The sequence below is a fragment of the Copadichromis virginalis genome, unplaced genomic scaffold (genome assembly GCF_057382275.1).
Source record: "Copadichromis virginalis isolate Kocher_CV1m ecotype Utaka unplaced genomic scaffold, C_Virginalis_male_GT1.1 unmapped_scaffold_1, whole genome shotgun sequence".
In the NCBI taxonomy this organism is placed as follows: domain Eukaryota; kingdom Metazoa; phylum Chordata; class Actinopteri; order Cichliformes; family Cichlidae; genus Copadichromis; species Copadichromis virginalis.
Window position 1 is genome coordinate 10,574,744 of NW_028188589.1, and position 13,459 is coordinate 10,588,202.

The window sequence follows — 13,459 nt, forward strand, 5'->3', positions numbered from 1 at the left end:
GCTTTATTTACCAGTTACAAGGCATGACAATGGTTTGGTTGAATTTCCAGAATAAAAATAAGATTATTTTTCTCATTTCAAGAGTAAGGGCATTTAAACAGCTGCTCAGTTTAAGAAATGTATTTATTGACACTAAAGTTTAATATAATTGCTGTCAAGTTTGACACAATATGCAGTATATGAACAAAGGCAGGAACTAAAAGCACATGGTAAACATGAAATACAGGCCCATTTGAAAAACAGAAACAGCACAACTCATTCACTTTAGGCCATGTCAAACAGAATAATAGATCAGCATCAGTATATCTATACTATGGCAATGCTAAAATCGCATTCATCTGTCAGAATTTATAGGAAAACAACAACTTAATTTTAAAAATTGTCACAAAACTGTCCAAAACAATAACCTGAAAATACAGTTCATGCATGTAAAGCAGTGTACCTTTTATAAAACATATGTTGAGCTCACGTGTAGTCCAATTACATCACCCAGGTAATATTTCATGACCGCACATGTCATATCTTTGTGTGTGAAACTGTAATATGGAATGGAATCTCATATCATATCATTGTTGGCTGGCTTTCCACCACTGAATCAGTCCTGTATGCCCACATGTTACTCAGATTTCTGTTCACTGCTGATGAGGGTTCCCTCCTAGAACTGCAATTGAGATTGGTTGATTAATTGACTAGTTGCGGATAAGGAAATTAAATACAAGGTACACTGATAATTTCTAAAAAATTTTAATGTCAGAAATATACTGCATTTTATAATTTACTCTAAAATATGCATGTTTTCAAGCTGAGTTTAATAAATGGATATTCATTTAATGCTCATTGCTATTTGGCAGCTTAACTGTAGTTTAAAAACCTTGAAAAATCCTCAAAAACCTAAAATGGGAAAGCTAAACTAAAGAACACAGGAAACATGGAAAATGTTGCAAAAACCTTACAACCTTGAACAAGGAACATAAGACATGAAAACATCAGGGAGGGAACACAGATGATAACACAGGAGAGAATACAGACGATCCGACAAAGAACACACTAAATATACACACACAAAAGGAAACGAGGAATTGGCAGACAGGCAGACGAAACACAGCTGACACTAATCAGATGAGAAGAGACCAGGAGGAAGCAAAACAGAATACACCGATGCAGGGCAGGGACTATCAAAGTAAAACAGGAATAAACACGAATATCGAACCAGGGACAATACACTGAAGACAAGGGAGGTACAGAGAACACCTAAACACTGGAAATAATTAACAAATAACTAGGAAACTAACTGACACAATGAATATTAATAAACACAAACAACCAAGGAGACTGCGGACCATGACAATCGGTTTATTTAAAACAAAAGTTTAAAAAAATACAAAATGTTGTTTTCTCTAGTAGAAGAAATTAAACACTATCAGAATATTCTTTATAAATAGATAGCATTGTTGTGGATTATAAGGAATAAGCATTAACATATCTACTGTTAAGCTGTAAAAACAAGTAGACATCTAACATGAATATTTTATATGATTATTTTCAAAGATTTTAAAGTATATAGTCAGTCTCACCTTACAGATTTTTGTGTCCTAATCGATCCGCTGCATCGTCCATTGGCAAGGTGGTCGGAGTGTGTTCGAAGAATGTGATACCAAAATTAGCTGTAAACACGATATTCTTTGACACATCCATCTATGCCACAATCTTCACGGAAATCTGGACTATGGCTATGTGCAGAATTAATATGACTCAGTAGGGATTTGAGGGTCAGACCCACAAAAACGATGTAGATAACACAGCGCCAAATCATTTTGTTTTACTGGTCTGTGAACTACTTTTCCCATAAAGTCAAGATAACCAGGATTATTCCATTATGGGGTAGGAATGGCTATCCTAATTCAGTGCCTTATAACAGCTGTAGTAAGTAACAGCACCCACACGTCAGTATTTACAGAACATAATCTAACTAAATAGTCAAATATTTAAATATATATCATTTTATAGGTATAAAAGAGCGAACTAAACCATTTCCGTACACAACCCCATACTCCTGAGTTGGTACAGCCCACCTTCCCGCCTCTAGCTCCGTGCCTAAGCGGTTGGATTGCAGGATTTTGGGGTCTGGGTGTAGATGCGATACAGTTGGTACAGTGTGAAGAAATTAAGGCACGCTATGGAAAAACTGGACGAAATAACAATTGCCAACCTGAAAGGTATGTGACTGTTTTGTTTTTTCTATGTTTTGTGTTCTGGTATGTTGCATGTTAAGTCGCTAGCATGGCAGGCTATACCCGGTTGTTAGCTTAGCTTAGCTGTGCGGTTAGCTTAGTTGCATTAGCATTTTTAAATATGCTAGTGCAGAAAGTTATGAAAGAATTCATGTCCAGTTATTAGTTTCAGTGTCTGTGAATTTATTCAACAAGTGTGCAAAGTGCCATAAGTTAATGCCAGTTTTACAGAAATTGTGGGAGTTTCAAATTTCTATTAGTGAAGTTATTTCATTATATACTTTAGCCCAGGAAGCAAAAAAAAAAAAAACATTTATATGTATACATGCATTTAATTGATGTATCACAAATATATTACTTTTACCAGTCAATAGGAGGAAGGTAATTTAGAACCTGTGGAGCAGTGAGGAGGGAGAATAATGGAATAGAGTCATGGTTTTAAATGGTAAATATTAAATTATGTTTCCTATGTATCCTGTCTGTTACCCAAGCAAAGCTGTCAGCTGGCTTGCACATGAGGATAATGCAATGTAGTGATAATTGGAAACTCGTATTGCAGAAGCAAATGTTGGAGAAGACCTGCTCTCATCACTTTCACGAGATGACATCAAAGATCTGTTTCCTGGTCCTGAACATTGCCTCAGGCGTCGGGCTCTATGGCTTGCAGTGCACAAATGTGAAGAAGTAAGTTCTGTCCTATCGCTGTGTGACAAAACTGAGAACACACCAGCTTGTTTTATGCAGTTTCAAATAATTCCACCAATACTCACTTAACAGATAGACAGTAGAATCTTCTTTAGTTTTGATTTAAATCAAGTGGCCTACACATTTATTAAATATACATATTTTTTATTGTTCAACACTTTACTGATATTTTGTTGTACTATCTTTCATATTTAGAGACCTAAAGTTCTTGTGCAATTTTATGTGAAATTAGCCCTATGTACACTGTATTTTAGAACAAGACTGCTGCTGAAAAAACGCTAACAACTACTGGAGATGGTGACTTCTTCAGAGAGGAACCCAGCACTTACCTCCATCCAAAAACTTTGGATGGAGGTAATGCTACAGTATCTTGATTTGTCTACATTTATGCTTTGCAGATTACATTATTTGCAATGTTTAATGGTGTTGCCCTGTCTTATTTTTCTTTTTTCAAACCAGTGGAACATGCAGCAGCTGTGTTCAGAGCCCTTCCCATGCTTTTCCCTTCCAGCACAGTACCACCTAAGAAGCTGGGCATCTGTAGTGAGGCTTTTTTCCATGTCCTAAAGGTAAGGCTGCAATATTCTATGTGTATATATTGTTGAATTTTGCAGTTACTCATGTTTTCATTTTATATATTTTACTGTGGAGTCAGTCAAATATTCTTAAAGTTCAGATCCCCATAACATGTTGATGTTAATAAAACCTACAAAAAAAGTTGATCTATTTTAAACTGTAATGCAACTCAAAAATTGTGTTTCTTACAGTCTTGTTCTAATACTCTTTTTTTCTGTCATGTAGACTTCAGAAGACCCTGAAGGCTACCTGCGTCAGCGACCCCTGGCTTGTCCAGTTCTGCTTGTCTCTGAAGGCAACTGCATGATAGCTGTTGGAACCACACCGGTGAGCACTTTTGACCGGAAGGATCTTAATGAGGGACTGCTCTATCTGATGGCATATTACTATGCCCTCCACCTCACATATCCATAGTGCATTTCCACGCTGCTGTCTGTCTTGCAAACTGAAATACTGAAAGACTCCATCCATGACCGAGATTCAACCCCCTCTTACAAGAAGGCGCTTGGTGAGTGGAAGTCATTCATTGAGTGAGTCTCCCAGATGACAGACTCCATCTGCCTTGTTTATCAGACTCAGTGTTAGTCAGTGAGGTTGTTTTTTTTTCTATAGAAAAGTTGTTCAAATGTAAAACACATGTTTGTTTGTGTGGTCGTTAAACTTGTTCTTCTAAAATGTTATGTAATATAGGATTTGAAATAGTGATTGTTTTAAGCTTCAGCAAAATTTATTTTTGATACCAGCCATGAGTGTGTTATACTGTTATTATTCATTTTAAGAGTATCTGGAATATGCACTTCTTATATTGGCCATGTTACACAGTACCCTGCTGAAATGTATAATTTTAGGCATGATTCTCCTGGAACAGACCTCAGTGAGTTACTGACCCATTGCTGTGTCAATAAAAGCGCAAAATCTAAGAGTGCTTTTGCTGTCTTAATTTAAGATGAATTCCCTTATTTTTAGTAGCTTTTTGAAGAGATGGTGTCTTATTCTCAGGAATTTTTGCTGATTATTGTTCTCAGAGTCGAAACATAATTCTTATAGTTAGCTCAATCAAGAAAGAAACAATTCAGTTTTAAGAAAATTTGTCCTATAGTAAGGTGTTTTTTTTTTATGTGAAAAATCTAAATTAAGGTGTAGAATCTTAAAGTAAGCAAATAATTCTTGAAAACAGCTTGTTCAAGAAAGCATAATACTCATTTTAGGTGCAGATTTTCTAAATATCAAAGTGTCTTTTACTTATAATAAGTCACATTTTCTTCAAATAAGCATACATTTTAGACAATTTTGTCTAGTTAAAAGGCATATGGCAGTTAGATTAATTTGCTAGTTTTAAGAATTCTAGTCAAGCAACTTTTGCTTACCCCATTGGCAGATTTTTTTGCTCAAAACAAGAAAAATTTGTCAGATTTAAGAATATTTGGCTTGTTTCAAGTATAGCTGTTTTTGCAGTGCAGGGAGTTGTTTTGGTGGGCTCCAGCCTTGGGCCTGAGCAGCTGGCGCCGTGGTGTCCAAATGTAGAATATTGTTGATTTCTCCTTTATGCGAGCAGCGAATTTAGCACTCTGACACTGGGGCCTCGATTTCCCGTTGGAGAGCCGCGAGCCTCCCCATGATGGTATCAAGCTTCTGTTCCGTGGTGTTCTCGTTCTTTTGGTTCTGAGACCCCACAGCTGCAGTGAACCGTTCTGCGATGTTATCCAACTTTCGCTCAAGGGTGTTATTGTGAGCAGGCCCCTCTCTGATGTATCCCATCATACGCTCAATGGTGTTAGTTTGAGTCTTCACGGCAGCTGTAAGCGTCTCCAAGGTGTTAACCATGCTGCGTTCGGTGTGGGAGGCCGCGCCTCGTCCCATCGCTTCAATTCCAGCGGTCAGCTTAGGGGGGGTTTGAACAGCTGATTCCGCTCTCTTATTTCTCCGATAAGTCAGGGCCAAGCCAGCTCCGATCAGCAAGAACCCTGTTATCATGGTTCCGAATAGGTAAATATCCTCAGCGTCCTCGATAGACAGTCCCGCCAGGCACAAGATCCTCCAGGTCTGCCACCCATCCATCGTGTAACCGGCAGGGAAAGTCCCTCCAGGGCACTCGGGCTCTCCCGAGCCCAGACTTCTCGTTGAGAAGAGGGTGTCAATAGCATTCAGAGACCAGTTGATCAAATCCATAATTCTCTGTTAGGTTTTAGAGAACGACAGTGAGAGACTGTTCGAGGGAAAAATAGTGCACGCGAGACAAGACAGGACACAAGAGGCTAAGCAGGGAAGATAAGGGGAAGGAGGAGAGGAGAAAAGTGCGACCGCCTTCACCGAGAGCCAAGAAAGAGAGTCAATATAACCACGGTGTGGTGCCGGGGTCGGTAGAGCTGTCCGTCCACGGCGATGACAGCACGGGAGCCTTTCTGGATGAAGCTACGTCGAACTGGGAACAGGACCTTGCATCGTTCCAGGATCTCTTTGGGGAACTGGTCGTTCACGCTGAAGTCCGTTCCTTTCAGCTCTCTGCCGCAACTCTTCACCTGTTCCTTCTGTTTGAATTGACCGAATTTGGCCACAATAGGCCGTGGTCTCCCGGTCCGCGACCTCACGCCCCCCAAGCGATGTACTCTATGGAAGTCGATGTTCTTTACGGTGTCCTCCGGCAGCTTCAGGTGGATTTTAATGAAGCTGTTCACCGTTGCCTCCGCGTCCTCTCCGGCAGATTCTGGAATACCAGAAAACACAAGACTATCTCTCATGCTACGGGCTTGTAGATCGATAACGGACTCTTTTATTTTTTTATTTTCAATGTTCAGCTGGGTCACGTTATCGGTGAGAGATTTGACCAACTCCCGTAGAGTGGTATTTTCAGCGGCAAGCGTTTCCACCTGCTGCTGGCTGAATTCCAGGGATTCTCTCAGAGATTTAAATTCCCGGTGTAAAATCTCCACCAGGGACAGCCTCGCATTGAAACTGGACAATCGCTTGTCGATTGACTCCAGGATGTCTACGATGTCTTTGCCGGCGGGCAATGTTGTACCGGGGGAGTCTGCCGGGCGACATCTCTTCGATGACGGCGTCTCAATTTTGGTCGGGGAGGATGCACTGAGGGCCTTCTTCATTACTAAATCTTGAAAACAGCGGTCGATGTAATCTTGGAGAGCGTCTAAACACCCCCCGTTGTCCTCCAGGGTGTTAGAGATGATAGAACAGATGTTGTTAGTTATATGACAATTGATTAGTATATTTGGTAATACTGAAGCTTGAAAAACCTTTGTTAAACTCTATGCTACCATTTGCTTTTTTTTTTTTTTTCCGCCAATTCTCCGGCGTCTGACGTCACCTACAACATGGGTCGCTTACCTTACTCGTCACTTCCGTCACTTACTTTCCAAACGCCAGATCTGAATGAGGGTGGGGGAGGTTCAATTTGCCATGTTGCAAGGAGAGCTTAACTTCTGTCTCGCTAGCTTGCTCTGCACTCTTCATTCTGGCAATGCTGTCTGTGTTGAACGCTCAGTGGATCTGCGTTCGACAGTGCAGCCTAGGCGGAGTAGTCGAAAGCAGATTCACTGAGCGCTCAACACAGACAGCATTGTCAGACGGAAAGTTGATAAAATAAATTACAAATTTTGTATTGTTCGATACATATGCGTACGAACCAAAAGCACTGTATCGAACGGTTCAATATCGATGCGAGTATCGTTGCACCCCTAGTATTTATATTGTTATCTTGTCATTTTAGCCTGACTGTTTGGAACAACTCTGCTCATTAAACTGTGTTAGCATGTTAGCAATTCTACTGCATGGAAAAGCAGCTCTGAGTGATTATTCAGATTTTCCTTTCAGTTATGATTTTAGTATTACTGTAGTATTATGGTGGTAGTATTGTAGTTATTGCAGCCCAGTAAACTGAGTGTGTTAACTGAAACAGTCAAATGTAGTTGGACGTCTGCAGAGATGCTCTTTATTTCAGGCGACGTTCAGGATACAAATGTTGAAGGACTGACTTACACTGTCTTTGTGTCTTTGTTTAGAAGCAGAGCGACACAGATGGATCCAGTTCTCAACCCTGTCATCACTGTGGTGGTGGGAAAGACTTTCATTGTGACCTCTGTGGAAAAACTTTCAGTCGGCAAAATACCCTAAAAGTACATCAACGTAGACACACTGGAGACAAACTGAAATACTGCAAAGAATGTGGGAGAAGCTTCACCACAACAAGTGAGTTAAAACAACATGAACTGATTCACAGTGGGGTTAAAAAGCACCTCTGTGATCAGTGTGGGTCATCCTTCACCACTGCATGGAAGCTTAAAACACACAAACGAGTCCACACAGGAGCGAAACCACACAAGTGCAGACACTGTGAGAGAAGCTTCTCACAGTCAGGTCATCGTAACATTCATGAACGTGGACACATGGAAGGAAACTACATCTGTGACCAGTGTGACAAGAGCTTCAGGAATCTCAGTTCATACTCTGCACACAAACGATCCCACGTTACTAATAAACTGTTTCACTGTTACCAATGTGCCCAAACATTCACCTCATTGTCTGCTCTGTGCAAACATCAGCGCGATCACTCAGGGCTGAAATCACTCCCATCACTGGATCACAGTGAATCTGAAGACACAGAAAGATCCTCTGGTTTCTGTGTCAGACTCAAAAAGCTTGAGATCAGGCTCCACAGAGTTCAGATAGAATCATTTAAACTTGTGTTGAACTGAACTGGTTGCTGGGCTGAACTTCTACATAATACAGATCTACATGGGATCTTCTTTTGTTTTTTACTGAGTCAGTTTTGTCCTTTTTTCTCTGTCCTGGTTTTGCTCGTCTGTAAATGATTGAAACTCAGTCAAATAGTTCATTGTTCTCCAGCAAAACGTTTTGGAAACTCATGTTTAACCTTTAAAACTCTGACATGTTTTAGCACACAAGGCTTCATCGGGGAGTTCACTCATGATTGGACCATGAGAATAAAGGTTTTTAGTGGTTTTATTATAAAGGTTTTATTATTATATAACAATGTTAATAATAATATCAATAACATTGAGGCACATTGTGTGGAGGAGGTTCAGTCATATCCTGATCATCCAGACAGATTTGATGGTTTTTATCCTCACCTGCTGTGTAGAAATGGTCTGACTGGTCGCTGTTACTGGGAGGTCGAGTGGAGAGGAAGAGTTTATATATCAGTGAGTTACAGAAGCATCAGAAGGAAAGGAGGCAGAGACTGTGTGTTTGGAAACAATGATCAGTCCTGGAGTCTGAGCTGCTCTGATGATGGTCCTCGTTATGTCAGGCACAATAAAATAAAAACATCCATCTCCTCCTCCTCCTCCTCCGTCTCTAACAGAGCAGCAGTGTATGTGGACTGTCCTGCTGGCACTCTGTCCTTCTACAGAGTCTCCTCTGACACTCTGATCCACCTCCACACCTTCAACACCACATTCACTCAAACTCTTTATCCTGGGTTTATGGTCTGGTCTGGTTCCTCAGTGTCCCTGTGCTGAGTGGAGTGTAAAGAGTGTCTCCTGTTACAGAAACACTCTGACTGTTGAACAGATAGTTCAGTCTGTACATGTCTGTCTCTTTCACTCACAAACACGTTTTCAGATTCATGGATTCAATCAGTTGATGTTTGAAACTCTTCTAAATGATTCCTTGTAAACTTCTTCCTCTTCAGTCACAAACAAACAGGAAGTGATGTCACATGTGTTCCTGTCCACACAGCAGAATGAGTCTATTGCTGACAGTGATGTACAAACAGAGTGAGCATTTCTGAGGCCCAAAATAAACTGAGTAGTTCACTGAATGAACAATGGACTGTGAGCTCAGTTCCTTCATCATTAGTATGGATTATATATGTATATGTATTATATTAGTATCATATATATCAGGTGCTGCTGCTTTCAGTCATTGTGCAAATGTGCTGTTTGTAAGCTTGTAAAGCTGCAGTCAGCTGAGACTGAAGAAGTCACCTGATCAGTGAGCAAACGTTTCTGAAAACGTCCAGATGAACAGAATCAACCTTTTGGGATCAGCCAGCAATGCAGCATCATTGTTGTTCAGCTTCAGAGGTTTGCAGGAATGAACTGATGACCAGAAACAGCTGCAAAGTCCAAGAAAATACCAGCTGGAGTTCAGCTGCATTTGAAGAAGTCAAAGAAAAGTAAGGATGGCAAAGGGCGACGTTTTCTTCCAAAGAGCTGCAAACATGGTCGACGCCTCATTAGAAGAATCATCTGGACATTTGTGAGGAACTCTAACCAAGAAAGCAACGTCACACAGATCCAACAGACAGTTTCCATGACTGCAAGTGTTGAGTGGAAAAATGCTACATTGCATTATTGCATCCTCTCACCACAGGAGGCGCTGTTGGCACCACTGATTGCTGATCAGCTGTTCTCTGATGATCTGATTGATACTGTGAATAACGGGACTCACTGAACTCTGTGACACAGTGAAGATTACAGAGTTTAACTTCAACATCTGACTGACGTCACACAGACAGAAGGATGAACCAGTGAGGCACAGAACACAGTTACTGGAGATACTGGATCAGCTCCATGTGAACCTCTGATGGAGAAGCTGCTGAGCCAGAGAAACATCAGGACATGACAGCAGCTGCACTTATCTAACAACATGTAGCAGAGCTGATCTATGTTAGAGGATCTATCACAGCAGCTGAAGCCAAAGTCCAACACTGGATACCAGCTGAGCCTGTGCTGAGTGTAGTGTTACAGGAAAAGGGCAGAAACACTGGTAGCTCCCAGTGATGCTGACTGGGGCACAGAGCTGAATGATGCAGCATCAGGACACTGTTTCAGTCTGACTGACAGAGAAACCTGTAGCTGTATCTACATGTGAGGCAGAGGCCACACAAGCAGCTTTCTATGTTTCACAGTGACTGAGATCTTCAGTGGGGGTGGACATGCTCCTGTACAGACCTCTGAGGAGAACCAAGGTGCAGTCAAAGAGTCCAGTCTGTCCTCACAGATGTGAACATGTGCTTTCATCAGGTCTGCTGTCAGCTAGCAGGCTCACATCAGAATCACTGTTCCTGAAAAACACAGTCTGTGTGACATCATCAGTCAGCTGATGGTCCCAGATCTGAATGGTTTCTGTCTCTACTGAGGAAGTCAGAGAATATCACTGAGGTGTGGATCAGGTCTGAGTGAGCTGTGGAGGGACAGCTTTAAACAGTCCACAGGTCTCACGTCCTGCTCAGTCTGGTAGCAGATACCTCGTATTGTTCCAGATGTGCTGACATCAGCAGCAGCACAGCTGTGTGATACCATGAATCTCAGTTATTGATCCAACACACAGTAAATACAAAGATCAGGATTTCTGAGAGTAATCATTATGAGTCTGAACACATGATCACTGAATGTTAGTCTCCACAATAATAAGCTAACACAAGCAAACACAGCTTTCAGCTCTTATTTTGAAACTGGCTTATTTAGAGAGCTGTGATGTGAGCGTGCCTGGCTCTGAGGCACTTGGGTCAGCCTCTGTTGTTTAGAAGTGTTACAGACTGTGAATGACACAGACCTGTCAGTTTCCATGTTTGTCTGTAACACAGCTCAGGGCTCCATGCTGAACGCATCCATCCAGTGTTATTGATCCAGGACTGATACCAGCATTGGGATCAATACTACAACACACAATCACATGTGTCCACGTGATGTGTTTGACCAGCTTTATTCATTAATGATCAATCAGCTTATTTACTGCATCTGAGTCCAGCTTCATTTAAATGATCCAACCATGAAAATGACATCAGTCCTACAGAAGCACTTCATGCTAACAGGAAGTCATTGATTAAGGTGGAATAACACAGAGACACAACCACTCACAGCTAACCTGACCCCACTAACTGCATGTGTTTGGACTGTGGGAGGAAGCCGGAGTACCGGAGAGGACGCACACAAACACGGGAGAACATGAAGCTCTGAAACAAAGATGGTGGATTTGACCTCAGGACCAGGCGGGGTTACGGGGGCCATGACCCCCCAATAATAGATCCAGCTACACTGAAACTGTCAATTTCATTTACTTTTACTGTTTTAAAGCTATCAGGCTGCTTTGTGGCTCACTCAATACTAAACTAAGATACTTTCAGTGTGAATCATTTGCAGGAACACAGGCAGGATTTAAAGTGCAGAACTTTACAGTCTCTGTCTCAAAGTTGGTCTAAACATGCTAACAGCTCTTTGTTTTTTTCAGTTTTCACTGGTTTGATGTAATGAAAGAAATTTTAAAGAAGCAGACGATTGTTGTTATTTTAGTTCTATAGTTTCATAAATCGTGGTGTGGATCTAAGTCAACATTCAGAATAAATAAGATAATACAGCACTTTGATGGTTGCCTTTGTATTTTCCCAGCAGTGCTCAGGTTGGTTCTCGGCTACATTTACATACAGATGTTAATGTGTTCAGCAGCTGGACTCATCTGAGGAAGGAACATTGGAAAGGTGCTCAGTGCACAACTGCATCACTGATTTTATGTAAGACCCTGTGTTTTATTGTATTTATATATTTGTAACATTTGACTCAAACACTTTTGGGAAGGATGAAAATGTTTTCAGGAGGAAGTTTTTCCTTCTGTCCGACTGCAGTACACACAACACTGCGTCTCCCCCCATTATCACACTTCCTCAGGCTGGTGATGAGCGCCCCCTGGTGTCAGTGTTGATGACGTCATGCACAGTGAAACATAAACAGTGTCTGTTAATAAAAAATCATGTGTCCATTTTCATGTTTGCATCATGTTTCTGTAAAATCATCAGCTGTTTCTGAACCTTCTTCATTGTTTGACTCATTCCAACAGCTGTGAGCTGTGATGGAGTCAGAGCAGCTTCATCACTGATGTTCAGGTGAAGCTGAACTTAATAAACTGTAGAAATGATCAGGATTCAGGTTGGATGTGTAAAACACTTCTGTGTGAGGTCGCAGTGCTTCATATGTGTGTGTGGGCTGAAGCACACACGTGTGAGTCCTCAGAGGTTTCACACACATCACTGCACACACTTATAATCCTAGTTTAAGCTTGTGGATCATATCGGACACATCAGCAGCTCTTTGGAGACAAAGATTTGAGATTTAAGATGAGTCATAGTCTTTCTATCCATGGTAGCTTCCACTGCTGAGGCTCGGGAAACATGAAGAGGATAATTAAGAGCAAGCATCAGCTCTGTCTCATCTAACTACACAGTATTATGATCATGCACTTATGTCTCAAACTAAGACACAATGAGACAAAATGAGTTCTGTGAGTCTTTAGATTATCAGTAAATTCTGGTGACAGTTTGACGCTCAGTGGAGCCATTTTTGGTTTGTGATGAGTGTTTTGTGAGCTTCTGTTTTGTGAATCGCTCTTTGTAATTTAGAAGATCGTGCAGAAATGTGCGCGCCCTTATCTGAGAGGACACGGAGAGAGTGTCGCAGACTCGAGGTGAGGAGATAAACCTCGGAGCTGGACGGCCTGCACGTTACCCATGTGCATCTTTTCAGTGACATCAAGTGAACCCATAATAAGCATTTCTATGTCTTAGACATCATGTCCATTTCTAATGAGAGATTATTTTTAAATGAGGGAAACCTGGTCTAACAACACGCTTACAACAGAGCTAAAGGTTCACCACAGTGAGACGGTGGGACTCTGATAAGAACTGAAACACTGTGTATGAACAGCTGAGACAAAACTATATATAAACACTCATTTATTCCAGTTTAGTTTACAATGATTTCAAAGTAATGTGGAACGATTCATGTTCATGAGCTGTTACAAACACAACTATTGATTTGTCTATATATGGTCGGACTACAAGGCTCGTGTTGAGGCTCTTGGAATAATGTGTGAATTACAGCAAGAAATGATGGTTTTCCATTTTACCAAAGTGGAATAAAATCACCACAGCAAAGAAATCATGTTATTGTCTGCAGCTAAAATATATGGTGAAC

General features: G+C 41.1%; 1 protein-coding gene across 3 annotated transcripts; it reads left to right on the forward strand.

Moving 5' to 3' along the window:
* The first annotated feature begins 1,652 nt into the window (after positions 1–1,652).
* Positions 1,653–4,437, forward strand: LOC146679821 (uncharacterized). 3 transcript variants are annotated; one of them, XM_085450320.1, is made up of 6 exons: positions 1,653–2,216; positions 2,599–2,676; positions 2,791–2,915; positions 3,191–3,290; positions 3,396–3,505; positions 3,738–4,437. In XM_085450320.1, exons 2-6 carry the CDS (start codon positions 2,664–2,666, stop codon positions 3,924–3,926), a joined length of 537 nt encoding a protein of 178 aa, XP_085306446.1. In that variant the 5' UTR covers positions 1,653–2,216; positions 2,599–2,663; the 3' UTR covers positions 3,927–4,437. The 3 variants fall into 3 exon arrangements, 2 of the variants coding, with proteins under 2 accessions (XP_085306446.1, XP_085306445.1); XM_085450319.1 differs by lacking the exon at positions 2,599–2,676 and having other exon boundaries at positions 1,832–2,216; XR_014918618.1 differs by lacking the exons at positions 2,599–2,676; positions 3,191–3,290 and having other exon boundaries at positions 2,072–2,216.
* The last annotated feature ends 9,022 nt before the right edge of the window (positions 4,438–13,459 follow it).